The sequence below is a fragment of the Typha angustifolia genome, chromosome 3 (genome assembly GCF_048772165.1).
Source record: "Typha angustifolia cultivar Huaian chromosome 3, ASM4877216v1, whole genome shotgun sequence".
NCBI lineage: Eukaryota > Viridiplantae > Streptophyta > Magnoliopsida > Poales > Typhaceae > Typha > Typha angustifolia.
In genome coordinates, this window is record NC_133241.1 from 3,065,359 (window position 1) to 3,084,960 (window position 19,602).

Consider the following 19,602-nt stretch of genomic DNA (forward strand, 5'->3'; position numbering starts at 1 on the left):
ACGCTTGCATGGGATGCCTAGGACTATCGTGTCAGACCGGGATCGCATCTTCATAAGTGAGTTTTGGTCCGAGTTCTTCAGATTGCAAGGGACTCAAATCAATCTTAGTTCAGCATATCACCCCGAGACGGATGGCCAAACCGAGGTGGTGAATCGTGGACTAGAGCAATACTTGCGATGCTTTGTGGCGGATCAACCAAAGGATTGGGTCAAATTTCTTCCCTGGGCTGAGTGGTCATACAATACCGCTCATCACTCAAGCATTGGCATGACCCCCCCGGCGAAGCCATGAAGGAACCAGGATACATCCCGTCTTCCATGTCTCGGCATTGAAGGCCCAGATCTAGCTGATTGATCGTTCCCTCAATCTCCCCGGCGACGCCGCTTCTAATCTCTCTACTTTTACACCGGTGCCACCCCATAGGAATCCAAAAACAGAGTATCCTGACGTTCGTCCACTAAACGAACGATATTTCGAGATCCCCATCTCCGATTCGCCTGAAACCTACTGCAAGATCGTATTAATCTTGAATCAGAGCCATAGCACCAAAAGAGGGTTCGTATCAATCTGGTATCAGAGGCTTATCGTAACAGCCTACTCGGGCTTAACCCTAAAAGCTTATACAACTCGAACTAGAACTTGCCTTAGAGGCTTAAATGACTTAAATAAACTTGTCTTAGTGGCTTACATAACTTAATTGAACTTGCCTGATATAATCTCCCCTTTTGGCCAAGGCTCGATCTATTTCGATTTTTAGATTTGGGCAGGATCTGACATGAAACTTTGAAAATAGATGTCGAAAGATTCAGCTGTCGGATCGATGTGAAATTTTGATATGTTGTAATCCCGGAAAAGGGCTTTCCAACAAATCAAGTTACAAGCAAATCGGATGGAGGGATCTCAAGATATCGTCTGATTAGTGGACGAACATGAGGGAGTCTGACTTAGGATCTATGGATGGAGACACGAGATCGTTGGTGTTGGTGAAAGTTGGTGGACCGGTATTAATGGGGTGGCACCGGTGAGTACGTGGAGATGGAAGGGTTATGGGTGATAGAAAAGTTAGGGCAAAGTAATAGATAGATTGGAAGAAAGGGGAGGAGTGGCCCGCCCTAAGGGACTAGGATGATTTGTTGGTCGAGGGAGGCTAGAAGTGGCGACGCCGGGGAACGAGAGAATGGGAGAAAAGAAGACGAAGGAGACAAGGCAACATTCAATTCATTCAATAATGATTCCATGGTTCCCATCCACACCTTTAGGAGCTAACCAAACAATTCAAAAATGGTAATTATTAACCCTAAAATAGTAAATTTTCGCTATGCGTTCGAACGCACATTTTGTGTTCTTTGTATGTGCGAATGCAATGTAAGCGTTCGTAGGCACGTTCGAACGCACATTTCGCACTTTCTATATACGCGAATCTGATGTAGGCGTTCACAAGCGTGTTCGAACGCACTCCACCCACGTTCAAACGCAACATATAGAAAACTTATTTTTCTTTGAATTAAACATTAAAACAAGAATAAAAGACATCCCTAAAGTATATCCATACTCGAGACGACATCGGTGAAGCCCGAATCATATCATTGCCTTAGTGAATAGAGTAAATTTCTTTTGTAAATTAACTGCGAATTTAATAAATAAACTACAAATTATAGTCATAAAAAGGAGGATAAGGAGAGTACTGTTTTATTCGAAATTTTATAGAATTTTCAAAGTAACTAATACATTTCTAATGGTTATAAGTGCTAGTTTTAATTAAACACAATTATTAAATGTACATGAGATTTTTTTTCCCTAATTGAAAGAGCTTAAAACAAATCAAATGCTATAATCAACATTTCAAAAAGAGATGATATCAGTACTATATATACTCAGCTAAGACAAAGGGAGTGATATTTATCTTACTCTATAGTTTCGAATTAGGCACAGTTAATTTACAAATTTTATAGTTAATCTATGAATTTTGTAGTTATATTTACTGACCTTATTTATCATTTTTTTTACTAGAAACAATTCTACACAAACCTCTCATACAGGAAAAATAAGGTGGATGGATAAGTGAAATATAGAAGAAGAGTATAATACATTTTTTATAAATTAACTGCAAATTTTTTTAATAAACTATGAATTATAATCTAAAAGAAGAAGAATGGGGAGAAGTAAAATAGATACTATTCTATTCAAACTTTTGGAGATATTTCATAATCACTAGTACCTTTCTAAGCATTATTTTTAATCTAATACAATTACTTAAGTGTACGTGAGATTTTTTTCTCGAATTAAAATAGCTAAACTAATCAAGTCTTATAATCAACCTTTCAAAGATAGAGAATATTGGTCCTATGAATAGCTAAAAGAAAGGGAAAAATATTTATTTTACTTTATAATTTTATATTAGATACATATTTAGTTTACAAATTTCATAGTTAATCTACAAATTTCGTTGTTAATTAATGAATTTTATAGCTAATTTATAAATTGTATACTTAATCTACGAATTTCACAGTTATATATACTTTCTTTGTCTTTCTCTTATTTTTCCACTGAAAATAGTATTATACGAGTCTCTCATATAACGGAAATAAGATAGTGAATGAGTAAAATATAAAAAAAAAATAGAAAAAAAGAGTAAAAGAATGTAAATTAATTGTGAATTTTGTAAATAAAATATGAATTACAACCATAAAATGGAAGATTAGGATAAATAAGAGATATACTATCGTCAAACTTTTAGAGATATTTCATAATCAAGAATACTTTTCTAATGGTTATGAGCACTATTTTTAATCTAACACAATTTTTTAAGTGTACAAGAGATTTTTTTTCAATTGAAAGAGCTAAAAAAATTAAATGGTATCATCTACTTTTCAAAAAGAGAGAATTTTGGTGCTATGTGTAGCTAAAAAAAAGGTAAAACAATTATTTTACTATGTAATTTTGTATTAGGTACATTGTTAATTTACAAATTTCGTATTTAATTTATGAATATTTAGAGTTAAGTTATGAATTTTGCAATTAATCTACAAATTTTGCAATTCTATTTACTAATTTTATTTGTCTTACTCTTCTTTTTTAATGGGAAAATTAAGAAATAATTTTATAGAAGCCTCTCATACAAGAAAAATAAGACGGCAAATGTGTGAAATATATAAAAAATTCTAAGTAGATGAATAATAGAGTAAAAAATAATGTAAATTAATTATAATTTTTGTAAATAAAATATGAATTATAGTTGTAAAAGGAAGGAAGATGAATAGAAGTAAGAGAGATATTATCCTATTCAAACTTTTGGAGGCATTTCATAATCTCTAATACTTTTCTAGTGGTTATGACCACTAATTTTAGTTTACTAACATTGTTTGTCTTCTTTTTTTCACTAGAAATAATTCTACGCGAACCACTTATATAAGAAAAATAAGATTGTAAATGAAATATACTACAAACTACGGTCATAAAAAAAAGAAGGATGAGGAGAAGTAAGAGATATACTATTATATTCAAACTTTGGAGACATTTCACAATCATTAATATTTTTCTAATATTTATAAGCACTATTTTTAATCTAACACAATCTCTTAAGTGTAGACGAGAGTTTTTTTTATATAATTGAAAGAGCTAAAAGAATCAAATTATAGAGAGAACATTGGTGTTATAAATAGCTAAAGAAATGGACAAACAAGCATTTAACTGAATAATTCATATTAGGTAAATAGTTAGTTTATGAATTTTAAAGTTAATTTATGAATTCTGTAGTTAATCTATGAATTTCAAAAAAACTGATTAGTTTCTTATTTTATTAATTAAATAATGATTAAAGAGACTTGTATTAAAAAAGAAAGAATTAAGTGATAGAAGAAGAAGAAATAGGAGAAGAATAAGAAGAAATAGCAACAACCTAATAAGAAAAAAAGAAGAAAAATAGTAGGAAGTTATTTTTCTCTCTTATATTGTCTCATTAGTCCATGATTAATAAATCTCAAGCACTTTACCTATATGGGAGAAAGCTACAAATTTTAATATTGTATCTAAATATATATGTATAATATATTTACACATACCATGCTATAGTAACTAATTGGAGGCGAACTCAGCGAGGCGAGATAAGCTTGAACGTGGCTCATTTGGAGCTCAAATTGAGTTTGCGTGGCTTGCGAGCTGGCTAGCCAATTGGCACCCCTCCACAGAGGTCACACTAGTTTTAACCTTTACGGGTTTTACAAATCACATCCTATACTTATCTTTTTTTATAAATAGTACTCAGTTTTAAGGACTTTATAACATGACCAATTCATTTTTCCTGAATAATACACCCTTATATTACTTTGGCTAATAACATTAACTTTGTTATATAGTTTATACAATTTTATTGATTAAATTATTGAAATACTCTTATTAAAAATTTTGATCTAATCCATACTAGCTAAATAAAAATCATCTTCCCAAAACTAAACCATACCCTACTAAATCTAAACCCTACTTCATTAAATTTAGATCGTCTTTCGTAAAACTAAACCTTACTCAACTAGCATCTCCAATGCTTGCTCCATATTTGAAGCCCAAAGGCTCTAAATATGGAGCCAAAAATGGAGCAAGAGCCCGGTGCACTCCAATGCACCGGGCTCCATATATATTATAATAATATATAATATATATTATTATATTAGTTATTTTAAATTGCTTAATAAATCATCTTAGCGTTATTATTTTTTATTAAAAAATATATGGTTAGAAAACTCTCATCGAGATCTTTAAAATAAGATTAATATTCAATAGTTTTAGAAGTAATTTTAAATTACTAATTTTTTAATTAAACGCATCGAAATTACATTACACGAAATAAACATTGAAATAAGCATTACATGTTATTAACTAAAAATATCAAAATTACATTACCTAAAATAAGCAGAAATTAACCAAACATAATAAAAGCAATAGATGTTTAATATTCTAGTAAGTCATCTCCGTAGCGACCGGTTTCGGTTCCGTAGCCACCGGTTCCGGTTCCGTAGCCACCTTCTCTTTCTTGACTATGTCCACCTTCTTGCGATGAACCTCCGACTTAAAAATGAATATTGCTTCTTCTACAAATTTCTTGTCTATAAATTTTAATGTAATTTTTATTTGATGTATTTCATTTTTAATGTATTTCATGTTTGATGTATTTCATATCTAATGTATTTTAATTTTTAATATTTACATTGGGGATAATTTTGAGTAATTATATTTTAGGATACATAATTTATTAGACTCATTTTTATAAATAATAAAAAAATTTAAATTTAAATTAACTCAAAAATAATTTAATATTAGACTCATTTTTATAAATAATAAAAAAATTAAAATTAAAATTAACTCAAAAGTAATTTAATATTAGACTCATTTTAAAGGTCTCGATGAGACCTTTCCAATGGTATTATTTTTGTTAAAAACCGATTAGTAAAACTAATTATATACTTAGCTTAACTAACTAAATTATTTAACAAAGGATACAAATGGAATTAAAATTATTGAATATAACACTTATTGGGCAATTTTGGTATTTTCAAAAGTTGATGTGACAAATGGAGCCCAACTCCATTTTCATAGTAGGGCTCCAAATTTGGAGCCCCACTATTCATGGCTCCAAATTTAGAGCCCTGTAGACATCTCCAACCGGGCTCCAAAATTTCAAATTTGGAGCCCGATAGAGCTCCAATCGGACTCCAAATAGGGCTCCAAATTTGGAGCCAACTACAGCTATAGTGGAGCTTCAAATTTGGAGCCACATCTAAAAATTTGGAGCCCAGCTCCAATACTATTTAACATTTGGAAATGCTAATTTTGCCCTATAAAAGTTTAATCTAAAAATTTAAATTCCATTTATATCCTTTATTAAATAATTTAATTAATTAAACTAAATATATATAATTAATTTTACTAATTAATTTTATCATTAGAATGCTCTCATCGAGATATTTAAAATGAGTCTAATATTAAATTATTTAAGTTATTTTAAATATTTTATTTTATTTCGTGTAATATTATTTCAATATTTTTAATTAACAAAATAATAATTTAAAATTATTTTTGAAACCATTGAATATTAATTTTATTATAAAGATATCAATAAGAGTTTTCTAACTATATATTTTTTATCAAAACATAATAACATTAAGAGGACTTTTTAAAATATAATATATAAATATATATTATATTAATTAAATATTAAATATAGAGCCCAGTGTATTAGAGTGCACCGTGCTCTTGGCTCTATAATTGGAACCTCCCTCTTGGAGATGCTAATCTAAATACTTTACACTTACAAAATTAAAATCCTCTTTCCTAAGTGGTAATCTACGTATAAATTATTTAGTGTATTTTAATAGAATATTCTTTTATTAGTACTTTTCTGTTTGGTGATGGTTAGGTAAGTTAATTCAGAGTATTATAGGAAAATTATAGGAAGAAAAGGGCCGGAATACAAAATGCTTTAAAAATGGGTTGTTAATCAGAAAATAGAGAAAATATAGTATGTGATTCCATTAATTTTAAGACAGCTTGAATCCAACTTAGTCCAGGGGCATCCACGTCCCCTGGGTCGTGCTCTGCCGGGCGCTTTCGGCATTGGATTCTACGAGTCGAATAACTCCTTTACAATGCTGAGAGAGAGAGAGAGAGAGAGAGAGAGAGAGAGAGAGAGAGAGAGAGAGAGAGAGAGTTCTTGGAGCTTGGTCGAGATTCGCCATGAAAGAAGCTTCAGGTAACCTTCTTCCTCTATCTGCAATTTGATATGCATGAACAGATACTGCTTAACCATGCCTACTATAAGCTTTTGAAGTTCTTGGAATTTGGTATCATGGAACGTTTTACAAGATGTGCTCTACTTGCTCATTTGTTCGCTCTGGAGATAAGAGTAAGATCATATGAGAGATGAAAGAAGCAAGGATGATTCTTGAGAAGATGAACTGAGATGAAGTTACTATTTGTCCAACAGTTTAAGACAATAACGTAGATGGAATTTTCCCAACATGCCTACAATTTCCATAGCCTTTCGTATATAGAAAAACTTCAAATGCCTTCTCTTTCTCAGAGATATGAATTTATGCATTTAAGAAACTCGAAAAAAGCTAATTAAGATGTCTAAACTCATATTGAATGCCTTCTTTCATAACCATTGCCTAAAAGATTGATCTGTTTCGTCCACAAATTTTTACCTTTACTTTGTTTCCTATTCTCGATCTATCATCAACTTGCTTAAGAAAACTTGACCACCTAGCTATATGGGGAATGAGAACTTAATTCTTCCGTAGTAAGTCTTAAAAATTAACTATCTGTACAATGACTTCTATTCAATTTTAGATTTAAATGCCTAAGAAAAGATTTTCTTTCACGTAACTATGAGATCCGATTCAAAGACCCATATGTGGCTACAGGGCATATTAGCCACATACTTTCTAATTATCTTCCTGGTAATTTGAGCTGTATAAGTAATCTACCCTAGCGCATGCTGCTTTCTCATTACATTCATATTGTCCCTGGCCTTGTGACGTTGTAGATTGAGCTAGTAGATTTACATGGAGCCATTTAAATATCACACTAGTGTTCAGTTGCCAATAAATAATTGATGCCTATCTTTGTGATTTACTTCTCCTATTCAAGACCACTTCTCGACTATCACATATGAAATGTTAGTCTCTCATCGGAAAGTGTGTAAAAAACATAATAGCTTAAATTTCTAGGTTGAGTTAGGTTAAGGTTTTGTGTCATACCCTATTTTACTTAGAGTAAACAATTTGGTGAGACTAATTTAATGTTTCTAATGGGCATGCAAGCTCTCAGGGGTGAGTCATGGTAATGCAATAATTACAGTGTAATGCGACTACTAGAGTTAAAGCTCTAAAATTGAGCTTAGGCATGCGTCATTGGTGTACAAACTTAGTTACATTCGATGGAGCAAGGGTAGGGAGTGTAACCGAATCGAATTTGGTTGGATATGTACAAAAATTGGATCCGTATCTGATCTATTTATTATTAAATTATATTGGACAAAATCAGATTAGTGGAGTTACATTCGGCTAGTAGAGTTAAAGCTCTAAAATTGAGCTTAGGCATGCATCATTGGTGTACAAACTTAGTTACATTCGATGGAGTAGGGGTAGGGAGTGTAACCGAATCGAATTTGGTTGGATATGTACAAGATTTGGATCCATATCCAATCTATTTATTATTAAATTATATCGGACAAAATCAGATTCAAATCCAATCGAATAATGGACTGGATTTGGATTCTTCATAAATAACTAGTATACAATGAAATTAAAAAAATATATAATAATCTTATTTCAAAGCAATAAGCTATAGCTTTTAACATTCAAATATGATGGTTTAATAGCTAAAATCTAGAGCATAATATTTTAATCATATCACCAAGCACGTTACAAGTTTAACATATTAAATAAACATAATTGTAGTACAAAGGTTATTTTTCAAGGGAGCTCCGAAGCGTATATAGTTAGGATCCGCTATGAATTAGGGTTCGTTTGGATTTGAAACTTCTCAAACCAAATCTGACCTAATTATTATATGGATATAAAATTGAGGTCCAACTTTGAGTTAGACGAATTTGAAGAATTTAATAATGAATAAATTAGATTCAGTTACATCCCTAAGCAAAGGACTTGGTTTAGGAATGATAGTGCTCGGTATTGAAGAGTCGAACTCTTGTGGTTACAGTAGTAGATTAAACTTGATAGTGTTTATATAAACTTTTGGGCCTTCACCTAATAATAGCTTAAGCTTTTGGATTGAGTTAGGTTCTAAGATTTCTGTAAAACCCTGTTTTATCTCCCAACACTGGATTCTTTCATCTCCCAACACTTCTTCATAGGTCCTCCTACATTGGTATAGTACAATAAAGATATTTGGCATAGAATATTGACACAAGAAGCCTATTGCTTTTTAATTATTGTGCTTTTCTTAGTGACCTTAGTGTCCAGAGATCATGGAAGTCATTAGCAACCATTTCGAGAACACTAGATAATTTATGGTTCTCATCGTTCTTGATGAAACAACCATGATCGTATAGTCTAAATAATTGATTTTATTCTTTTATTTTATTTATTCTTTTTCTCACAACCTTACGTATTGCCCTTTCTATACTATGATGGGTGAGATCGAATCTGATTTATGGGCATAAAGGCAATAATATACTCTTGATTAGATTGATAGTTTGTTTTTAGATTCTTTATTGACTCAAGTCTATTTTTATATATTTTCATAACTTTTGTATTTGAATCTATTTTGTGCTCAATTTAACACCTTTTGAGTAAATAAATGCAACAATGGCCATATTGATCCCTAGTGCCCCGTACTAACACGCCCCTCTCTACGTGCCACTAGCACATACTGACTGGCTTTTGAGTATACTTTAAATAAAAAAATTAGTGTATTTAAAGATATTTTTTAGGTCTTCAGCAACTCAATTCTTAATTTTTAGTTCGAATATATATATATATATATATATATATATATATATATATATATATATTCTTTTATCCTTAGATTACTTTTATAAATAACATATTTTATTAAAGATAAAAATAATAGTCAAATAGAAACATTATCCAACATATAATATGATTGAATACATTCATTAATTAAAAATAGTTTAATAATTAAAATTAATACCAAACTGAATGTAGAATAATAAGGATCATTAAAGACTACATTTACTAGCACAAGAATATTACGAAAAAGTTGTGTCAAATACTGTCAATAATCTTAAAAATCTTCCTTTGATAGTATTGCTCGTTGTAACATCTTATATAATTTTTATAATATAAATTTTGCAGTTCTCTTTTGATATGATATGAATATTGAATATATATATGAGAACGACCTACACTAGCATAGACACACCATGGATGTATGCACATTATAGATATGGGGTGTTATGGCTCTAGTTGATATGATTGATATACTGGCAATAAAGATGATAAACTCATATCATCTTGTAAACACATATTCTATGATGTTTTGTAAGCATATATCTTGTATGCGCATATCCTGATCTGAGTCCTTTTGTCTTCTTAGAATTTCTCTTAAGTGTCCCTATGTTCATGAAATACTTCCCTAATAGTCCGAGTCTCTTATGCATGCTCTGCAATCCATCCTTCTATATCTGTCACTCCAACATCTTCAGTAACAAATATATAAGGTCGAGAAAAATCTCCCTCCTTATCAAGCAATAGATCATACTCATAAGTAGCAGTCTGCATCTACTCCATTATAAGATTCTTCTCGTACTAAAAAAACCAATGTCCATAGGGTTCAAAATCTTCTCATCTCTCTCCTGATTATTAGTTATGTGTTGTAGACGTAACCTCATATTTTAGTGGGCATATACCAATTTCTCCAAGCATGCATATGAAAAATGATTTCTAGTTTTCATATGAATCAGTGCAAAAGTTGAGCAATTATGCTCACATCCATTAGATGAAGTAGTATGTGAGAAGATGTGAACAATAAGCTTCTTAAGATAGGGGATTGTACATGCATGTTTGTCACATGATAAAAATAAAAAGGTCCCATAGAACATTTTAGGTTTACCTTACTAATGGATCCATTTCATATCAATAATCTCATTTTAGATCAGTAAAGTCCGTTTCGGACCTCACGTGACCTATGCCGATCGACGCACTTCATGTCAGTTGGCATGACCTTTCTTGAGTTAGTATTTGGTAGGTTTTGTTGTACTTACATAAGTAAGGTCCCTTTAACCTTATACACTAGACATTTGATACGAAACGTTTTAAGGATTCGAATAAAAAAACGTCAAATATGGAATTACGACTCAAGAAACTATGGCAGATCGTAACTTTGATTTCATAGGTGGAATTGAATGTGTAAATAGTCAAAATCTATGAGAAGAACTAGGGAAAGATGATGTGGCGGTGGTTTGATGAAAAGAGGTGATTTGGTAGATGAAAACTGAGGATAATAATTATGTGGTTAAGATGGCAGATTGTGAAAGATGTGCATATGGATACAATGGGTTGTCGTGAGGGTGAATGGATGAAGAGGGAGAAGTCGGCTAGCCTTAGGAATGAGGGAAATAACCAAAAAGTTAGATGAGAGAATTGAGAGAAAATAGAGCTCTAGAGGGTTAGAGGAATATAGAAACTTGAGAATAGGTTTTTAACCAAAATAATTCATGCATTCCTTTTTTTCTAATTAGGGCTGCACTTCACATATATAGAGGCTAGTCCTAAATTGGCTCATATTAGGATTTGTCTTAAAAGCTTACATGACTTAGCTAAATCAATTTTTCTTATTTAGCTCGAATTATTTCTTCATTATGCCAAAGATAGAGTTTGAATCTAAGGGAGCCTCGAATATGAAAGTTTTAGATCAGGACATCACCGATCTTTTCCAACTAATTTAATAATATTTAGATATCTGACGAATATCTTCTGAATATTTTTTAAAAAATACGCAAAAGTTAACTGAACTGAACTTAGCTAATTAAATAAATTCTAACATATTTAGACTCTAACTAAATTAAATAAGAAAGTAAGACAACTAGACTCGATCCAATGAGCTTAATTTCCCTACGGTGTGATCCGACCCGACTAGGATGGCATCAACATTTAAATTTGTTTAGGGTTTCTTATCCACTCATTATTGTAATGGTTTTGTTTCAAAGAAATAAATATAGAGATGTTCTCTTTTATCTGCCTATTTTGTTTCAAAGAAATAAATAAAGAGATGTTCTCTTCTATCTTCCTACATGTGAAGCATAGACTGTTCCGATGTCAAACACGTCGGTGTGATTCTGACTAGTGACTCTGGTGGTTTTCTCTTTCATCTAATCTATTGTCTTCTCATCCTTCTTTTCTTCCCTTGTTATTCTCTTCCTTCTCTGTATATCCTTTTCCTTGCTACGTTCTTCTTATTCTTCACTGCTGAAACAAAAGAACTTCTTTTAGGTTTTGGTACTGCAAATTATTCTGCCAATACTATAGCAAACTACCATCGGTTACTGTAGCCATCCACACATATTTTTTTAATCAAATCTCAGATGTGTTAGATTTTCCGCTTATGTTCTTGTTCTTCTTTTTTTCTAGTCCATTTTCTGTTTTGCTATTTGCAATTTGTTTCTCTTATCTTTTGGTCTTCTTCCTCAATCCTTTGTTCTCCAGTATCCGTTCTACTTTATAATATTTTATGTGTCTTGATCAATATATATCTTTTTAAAATGGTTTTGATTGTAAATTCATGTCTGAAAAGTATTAAATCATTTCAAGGATTCAACTTTGGTACACTTTACTATGATAAATGAATTGTCAAGCCTCCTGACTCTGTTGTGTTGATTTGCTATTTTTGAAGGGAGAATAGCTTTTGCATTTTTCAATGACTTCTGATTTGCTTCTTTTTTTTAATGATGTGATAAAAGTAGGTTACTTTGCGTAGGGGCTACCAGTTTAAGTTTCTGGAGTTGAATTTGTGAAGATGACGAGAATAAGTAACCATTAAGGCAATATTTTTCAAATTTGCGATTTTTAAGCCGTCCTTGCACCAACTTCTACGACTCTAAACCCGATCATCGCTTTGTGAAGGAAGAAAAGAAAATATTAAGAAGTGAAAGAGATGAAAAATGGATCAAGGACTAGTGAGAAAAGAAGATATGGAGAACTAGAAATTTTGATTTTAAATCCAAATTCAATTAAACCAACTGGTTTCAGTCAGTTTTGAGTGCGCTGAGATCAGCAAGTCTAGGTTTGATCTTTGGTGTTTCGTTAAACAGGTTCAATTTTTTGGTATATAATATGTTTGTGCTGGAAAGAGAAGGTGAAGTTTTGTGAAATACATTTTAAAACAAATAGAGTCAGAAATAGTGAAATCTGTGCTGCAGATTATTACTTACAATGCATATTTTCACAGGAAAAGGGTGATTACTGAAGGAGGAACAGAGTAGAGAAGATAAGTGACATACAGAAATGAGATAAAGAATGAAAGAAAGAAAGGAGGAAGGAAAACTTAAAATTTTCTAGAACGCAGTGGTAGTGTGTAAATTTAAAATTTAAAAGTTAAAATTTTCTAGAAGGTAATATGTAAATTTCTAGAAGGATAGGACATGCACTCTGATTTTCTTTACATTTTCTAACAGTGGAGTTTACAAAATGTAAAATTTATAAAAGCATGTTATAAGTATGCCACTAGAGGAAGAAACCAATGATCTTATTTGTTCTATTTATTTTTTTCTATCAAGAGTTTTAGTCAAAAAGGTGATTTAGATGGGTACTCTAATTGTCTGTCCACTAATATTTGAGAAAAATAGCTTATCATATAGGTCAAAGTTGACTTGAAGATAAGTATTAATTAATTGAATCATAAACTAAAGATTGTTTCCTTACAGCTACTTTACTCAACCCTCAGCGATATATGGTAGACTGTCCAAACTTATTGCTGAGAAGGACAATGATGTATAACAAGACCTAGAAGGGATGGCTGACCTAAAGTAAGGAGGTTCTAGGGACATTGTCGACCATGGTTTGAAGTTTTGTCCAAGATGGAATAGTAACAACCGATACTTATTGAAAGCTAAAGCTGAAACTCATTTGCCAAGGCCAAAACTATCAAAATGTCTAATTTTGACATTTACTTTTGACCATAGTAGGTTAAAACTAATCTATTTTGGCTGAAAATATTAACACTGAAACTAACCGAAACCGAAACTTTAAGCCATAGTTTGGACTAAAACATGATGTAACTAGGGACTTCAAAATCTTGGTTTTTTGGTATCATTCCTATAGTTACAGCACTATGTTCCTAAACTTTTGGAAGCTTTTGGAACTCGATAAATATATATGTTATCCATGTCACCGCAACATATAATTCAAAGCCCTGCAGGAAATGGGTTCATTAATGCACAGCTCTTGTATAGCTTACAATTAGAATTTATAGTTTGTTTGTCGTATATTACGTAAGTTCAACTTGTAAGGACCAAAAGTATAGGATGATGCTACCTAACGCTTGGATTTGTCAATGCGAGGATCCTTTTATGTACCTACCATACAATAGATTAGAAAGAAATACATGAAATAATATAATCTTCATATTATTCTCTTCATTTTCTTCCTTTTCTGTCTTGATCTCTATATCTTTTTGATACCTGTGGAATATTTTTGAGAATTTCTGATTCACTCGATCATCCTTGATATATATCATATTATGTTGATACCCTTCCCTCCATTTTTTTTTTGTTGAAGAACATTTTCAACTGTTCTGATAATACTGGTATTTACTCTTGACTGTGTCATGTGGCGACTGTTACATTTACAAAGAGCCCCTTCATACTAATTTTTACTCTAAAAACCTTTGGAGGCATAACAGTTGAACTCAAAGTTTGTACCCAACTTCTTCTGTGAGAATGACTCCAATTGATTGTTTTTCTTTTATCAAGGTTTTAAGTATCTGTACTAATATTGATCATTGAGAAAATAATATATATCCTACCATATTGGCCATTGTATTAGCTGTTTCAATTTTGAACTATTTTTTAATTATATAAATTCTAAAAGATATTAGAAAAGATAGAAAAAATTTAGAAGTTGAGAAAAGTAAAGATAAAAATAAAGATAGCAACAACATAATACAAACAACAATATCAAATTCTGCATGCATTTAGTGAGTACATGTGCCCTTTATAGATATGGTTAGGTGAAGGAAAAAATAAATAAATAACAACAAAAAGAAAAGGAAAGAAAAAGGAAGAAAACAAAAATGGGGTGAAGGAATAAAACAAATAAAAACAAAAAGAAGAAAAGGAGAGAAAAAAAAGGAAGAAAACATAAAATGTGGCACTCAAGACATCAAGAGATTATAAGTCGTATTAAAGTTAAATACAATTTATGATATATTCCATATATAGTTTGCGTAAAAGAAAAAAATTGAAGTTTTGTGTTTACAACTAACATGACGGATACATATCAGCTGATATAGGGCAGATATTGAGTTGATACGGACAAACGGATAGTAGGCAAAACTAAGGAAAAACTAGCTTTTGCCATTATTTTGGGTCAGTAAGGGCCAATAATTCGAACCATGGTATTTTATGCCTAGTGTAAATATTGATGTCCTCGGTTCTCTACAAAAATTATTCTTGTACTTGCCATATAACTTATATGCACATCATCTCAACTCTTAATAGGAATAATAAGTTCCTCTCACAATGTCCAATTTCACTGTTTCAATCCTAGGAGCATATTGAGTGCCATGGAAAGCATCTCACAAGGATTATGTTGAAATGGCCATGAAGATTCATGAATTTAATTATATTCTTGCAATTACATGTCAAAGTTTTCTTCATCTATCGAATTGTAATTCGTAACATGAGTCTTTACTGTATAAGTTCATTGTACACAGTGAGATGTCACTATATCTATATTTTTATCAGGATTCTTTCACCCATGTCATACTTTGAAAGCATTGTTCTATGGAACAATGAGTTCTGCAATTCCAAACTTTAGTTCTTCGGTCAAGTGCGGAAGGCAATATGTAAATCTCGAAAAGAAAGTGGTTGAAGCTATTAAGGAAAGAAAGAAATCAAGACAAAAGACTTTCAGATCACTGAATAGCATCATCATGAGGTTTCCTCAGTTCAAGGAACAGTTAAAAAGCATCAAGGATGTGTTTGAGCGATATGGTGAGCTTGCATTTATTTGTTGACCATTGTCTAGTAGGCAGGCATTGGAGGTATGGTTAATTTGGTTAGATAAAATCTTTCTGGACAGACTATTTCATGAAAGATGTCACTGCCATGGCATCCTTTGTGCTTTTAATCTTTCTGTCTGCATTGTGTCTTATAGATGAGGACTCAAATGGCACAATTGACCATCAAGAATTGAAGAAGTGTTTCACCAAACTACAAATTCATCTCTCAGAGAAGGAGATTGATGCGATGTACCATTATTGCAACATTGATGGAAAGAAAGGGATACAACAGAGTGAATTCATTGTTCTCCTTTGTCTCATCTATCTCTTGATGAAGCCTGCTTCTGCATCACATAATGTATTTATTGCACAACTAATTAATTCTATATCTTTTTTGTTGAAAACTTGAAATCCAACGGACAAAGAATAATCATTTTACGTGCTATTTCCTCTGGTATCATGAATTTGCCAGAATTCAGAGATCGGATCGCCACAGCTCAATTCCACTTTCGATACATTGGTTGAAGCATTCTTGTTTTTAGACAAAAATGGTGACGGAAAGTTGGAAAGGGAAGATGTTGTTCTGGCATTGAATGAAGAGTCTCCAAAGGAGAAGTCCCTATCTCGCATCACTGCCAGAAGATTTAGTATCTCCTCTGTTTTTAACTTTTACTACTCTTAATGAGTTTGGAAACTTGTGCTCTAAACCTTTGTACCTTCGCTGATGCAGATGAGATGGATTGGAACAAAGATGGTAAGGTGGACTTCAAGGAGTTCGTCTTTTCTTTGACGAAATGGGTTGGGATCGAATCTGATGATGAAGAGGAGGAACATCACTAGGGAAAATCCGCAGCACTTCCTGCTTGCAATGTGCCCATGAGATGTAAACCTCAAGGTGTAATGTAAACTAATATTGTTTTATCTCCAAAAGAAAAAATAATAATTATAATAATAAATAATAATGGTTTTTCACTTCCTGCATCTGTCTTTATCATGTGTGGTAATAGTGCTAATTTTGCTCATATATGTAATCAGGCTACTATTATAGATATGGGGCATTGCCGGACCTTTTTTACCTAATTTGGATGTCTCTTTTACTCTTTTCTTTTTGTCATCATGGCAATATTTTGTATTGCTAATGTCTTTACTCTTTTCTCTCAATTTAAACCCATCAACTCTTTTCTAACACTGATATGATCTCCCCTTAGGCTAAGGTTCGATCTCTTCCAATTCTCTGATCTGGACTAGATCTAGCACGAAAATTTATAATAAGATCCCGAAAGATGCCGCCGTCGAATCGACGTGAAATTATGTTGTAGCCCCAGAAAAGAGCTTTCCAAAAAATCAAGTTTCAAGCGAATCAGATATGAAGATCTCGAGATATTGTCCGATTAATGGACAAACGTTAGGGTGGTCTGATCAGGATCCGTGGATGGAGGCACGAGATCCTAGAAAATGGTAGTTGGTGGAGGACCAGCATTAATGGAGTGGCACCGGTGAAAAGTGGTGGTGGAAGGGTTATGGTTGATCGAAAGGTTAGGGCAAGTGTTGGATAGATTGGAAGAAGGGGGACGAGAGGGCCGCTCCTAAGGGTTTAGGGTGATTGGCCGGTCGAGGGAGGTTAGAAGCGGTTTGTCGGGAATCGAGAGAACGAGAGCGAAGAAGACGAAGGAGGCAAGGCAAAAACTCAATTCATCAATAATAATTCTTTGGTTGCCATCCACATCCTTTAGAGGCTAACTAAACAATTCAAAATTAACCCTAAAAAATACTTTTTCGCCGACTGCATTCGAACACATCCGATCGCGTTTGAATGCACCGAGTTCGCTCTTCTTTGGATTTGCAAACATGATGCAGGCGTTCGAACGCGCGACCGAACGCACCTGCTTCTCACTTTTCTGGATTTGCGAACGCGATGTAGGCATTCACAACGCGTTTGAACGCACAATGCACACTCTCACAACTACGTTCGCAACCGCGTTTACAACCATGTTCGAATGCACTCCATCCGCGTTTGAACGCGACTTATAGAAAACTTATTTTCTTGAAAATTAAACATTAAAACAAGAAACAAAGACACTCCTAAAGTGTATCCGTGCTCGAGACGATATCGGTGAAGTCCGAATCGTATCAATCTACCACGCTTTTGCAACCTTGTCCTCAAGGTTTGAAATTTGGAAAGCGATCCATGATATCTGACTCTAGCTCCCATGTAGACTCGTCAGTAGGTTTGCCTAGCCACTCGATCAGTACTTCAATCTCCAATCTAGATCCATGGTGTCTTCTCCTGCGGCCTAAGACTCGGCGGTTCAATAGGGCCATCTTCCTCCATTGGTTCGGGTAAGGCCGAACCCGCCACATGGTTAGGCCTGATCTGGGCCTTCAATGCCAATACATGGAAGACCGGATGCATCCTGGTTCCTTTAGGTAGGTCCAATAGGTAAGCTACTGGACCGATTCGTTGTAGCATTTGGTATGGACCATAGTATTTGTAACCCAACTTTTGGTTCAAAATTGGCCTTAATGTGGATTGCTGGTATGGTTGAGCTCGAACGAACACCCATTGATCCACCTTAAATTCTCGCTCACGCTGGCCTTTGTCATGAGTTTGCTTCATGCGGTTTTGGCTGTTGCTAGGTGAATCTTAAGCCGCCTTAATGTTTCATCTCGATTGGCAAGTTCCAAATTGAGCTCAGTTCTATCTCCTACCACGAGTTTATCGTAGGTACACAAGACCGGGGGAGTGCGCCCATAAACCGCCTTAAAGGGGGTCATGTCGATACTAGAGTGATGAGCGGTATTATATGACCACTCGGCCCATGGAAGGAATTTGACCCAATTCTTTGGTTGGTCTGCCACAAAGCATCACAACTATTGTTCCAGTCTGCGATTCACCACCTCAGTTTGTCCATCCGTCTCGGGGTGGTAAGCTGAACTAAGGTTGATTCGAGTCTCTTGCAATCTGAAGAACTCGGACCAAAACTTGCTAATGAAGATGCGATCCCGGTCTGACACGATTGTCTTAGGCATCCCATGCAAGCGCGCCACTTTCTGAACAAAAATTTTAGCAACCTTTTTCGCTAAAAATTGGTGAGACAATGCTATGAAATAAGCATATTTGCTCAGTCTATCCACCACAACAAACACCACCGATTGTCCTCGGACCTTCGACAGCCCTTCGATGAAGTCCATGGAGATGTCCTCCCAAATATGCTTCGGTATAGGTAGTGGTTGCAACAGTCTGCTGGATTTGAGCGTCTCCGATTTAACTCGTTGGTAGATTTGGCATTCACGCACATATTTCTTTACGTTCGACTTCATCGTTGTCCATGTACAGTTTTGAACCAGCCTCTTATAGGTACGTAAGACCCATTCATGGCCTGCTATGGGAGTATCATGGAAGTGGGCCATCAATAATCTCCGTAGCTCCTCGTCTACGGGTACCTTGATCCGCCCGCGCTCGAGTACCAACCCGCTGCGCTCCTCATGCTCAGGGTGGCTTGATGGGTTCTCTCTCAGCTCCTCCATGAGTCGAACCAGTTCACTATCCCCTGCGCTGGCTCTCTACAGATCTGAGAAGAAAGGAAAAGTGGGTGTTGAGAAAGAGACGAGCTCACTTGGGGACCTACGCTTGGAAGTTCAATCACCTGTTGATTTCCGTCCAGCAGCACTCTCTGGTCATTCCTCCAAAATGTCATGGAGACGTTTGTAAAGTTAAATGTCCTAAGCCCCAAGCTTCAAAGCCATTGGGTCCCCAAAATAATATCGACACCTCGTAAGGCCAACGGATAAAGATCCAATGTGAAAGTTTGGCCTTGCACCTTCAATTCCATACCTCCACAAATAAAATCCGCTCGCAATGTGGTGCCATCTCCAATGGTCACATCGAACCCTTCCATGGGTTC

The 19,602-nt window shown here is 33.9% G+C and overlaps 1 protein-coding gene across 1 annotated transcript; it reads left to right on the plus strand.

The window, feature by feature from the left end:
- Positions 1 to 6,641: 6,641 nt before the first annotated feature.
- On the plus strand, positions 6,642 to 16,671 carry LOC140778428 (probable calcium-binding protein CML22). The gene is made up of 5 exons (XM_073123132.1): positions 6,642 to 6,743; positions 15,441 to 15,689; positions 15,853 to 16,055; positions 16,170 to 16,344; positions 16,428 to 16,671. The coding sequence occupies exons 1-5, from the start codon at positions 6,728 to 6,730 to the stop codon at positions 16,535 to 16,537; spliced, it is 753 nt and encodes a 250-aa protein (XP_072979233.1). The 5' UTR covers positions 6,642 to 6,727; the 3' UTR covers positions 16,538 to 16,671.
- The last annotated feature ends 2,931 nt before the right edge of the window (positions 16,672 to 19,602 follow it).

What these genes read in the sequence shown, in the direction of transcription:
- LOC140778428 (XM_073123132.1), top strand. An exon ending in CTGCTTCTGCATCACATAAT is followed by an intron (nt 16,056 to 16,169) that starts GTATTTATTGCA and finishes TGAATTTGCCAG; the next exon opens with AATTCAGAGATCGGATCGCC. An exon ending in CATCACTGCCAGAAGATTTA is followed by an intron (nt 16,345 to 16,427) that starts GTATCTCCTCTG and finishes TCGCTGATGCAG; the next exon opens with ATGAGATGGATTGGAACAAA.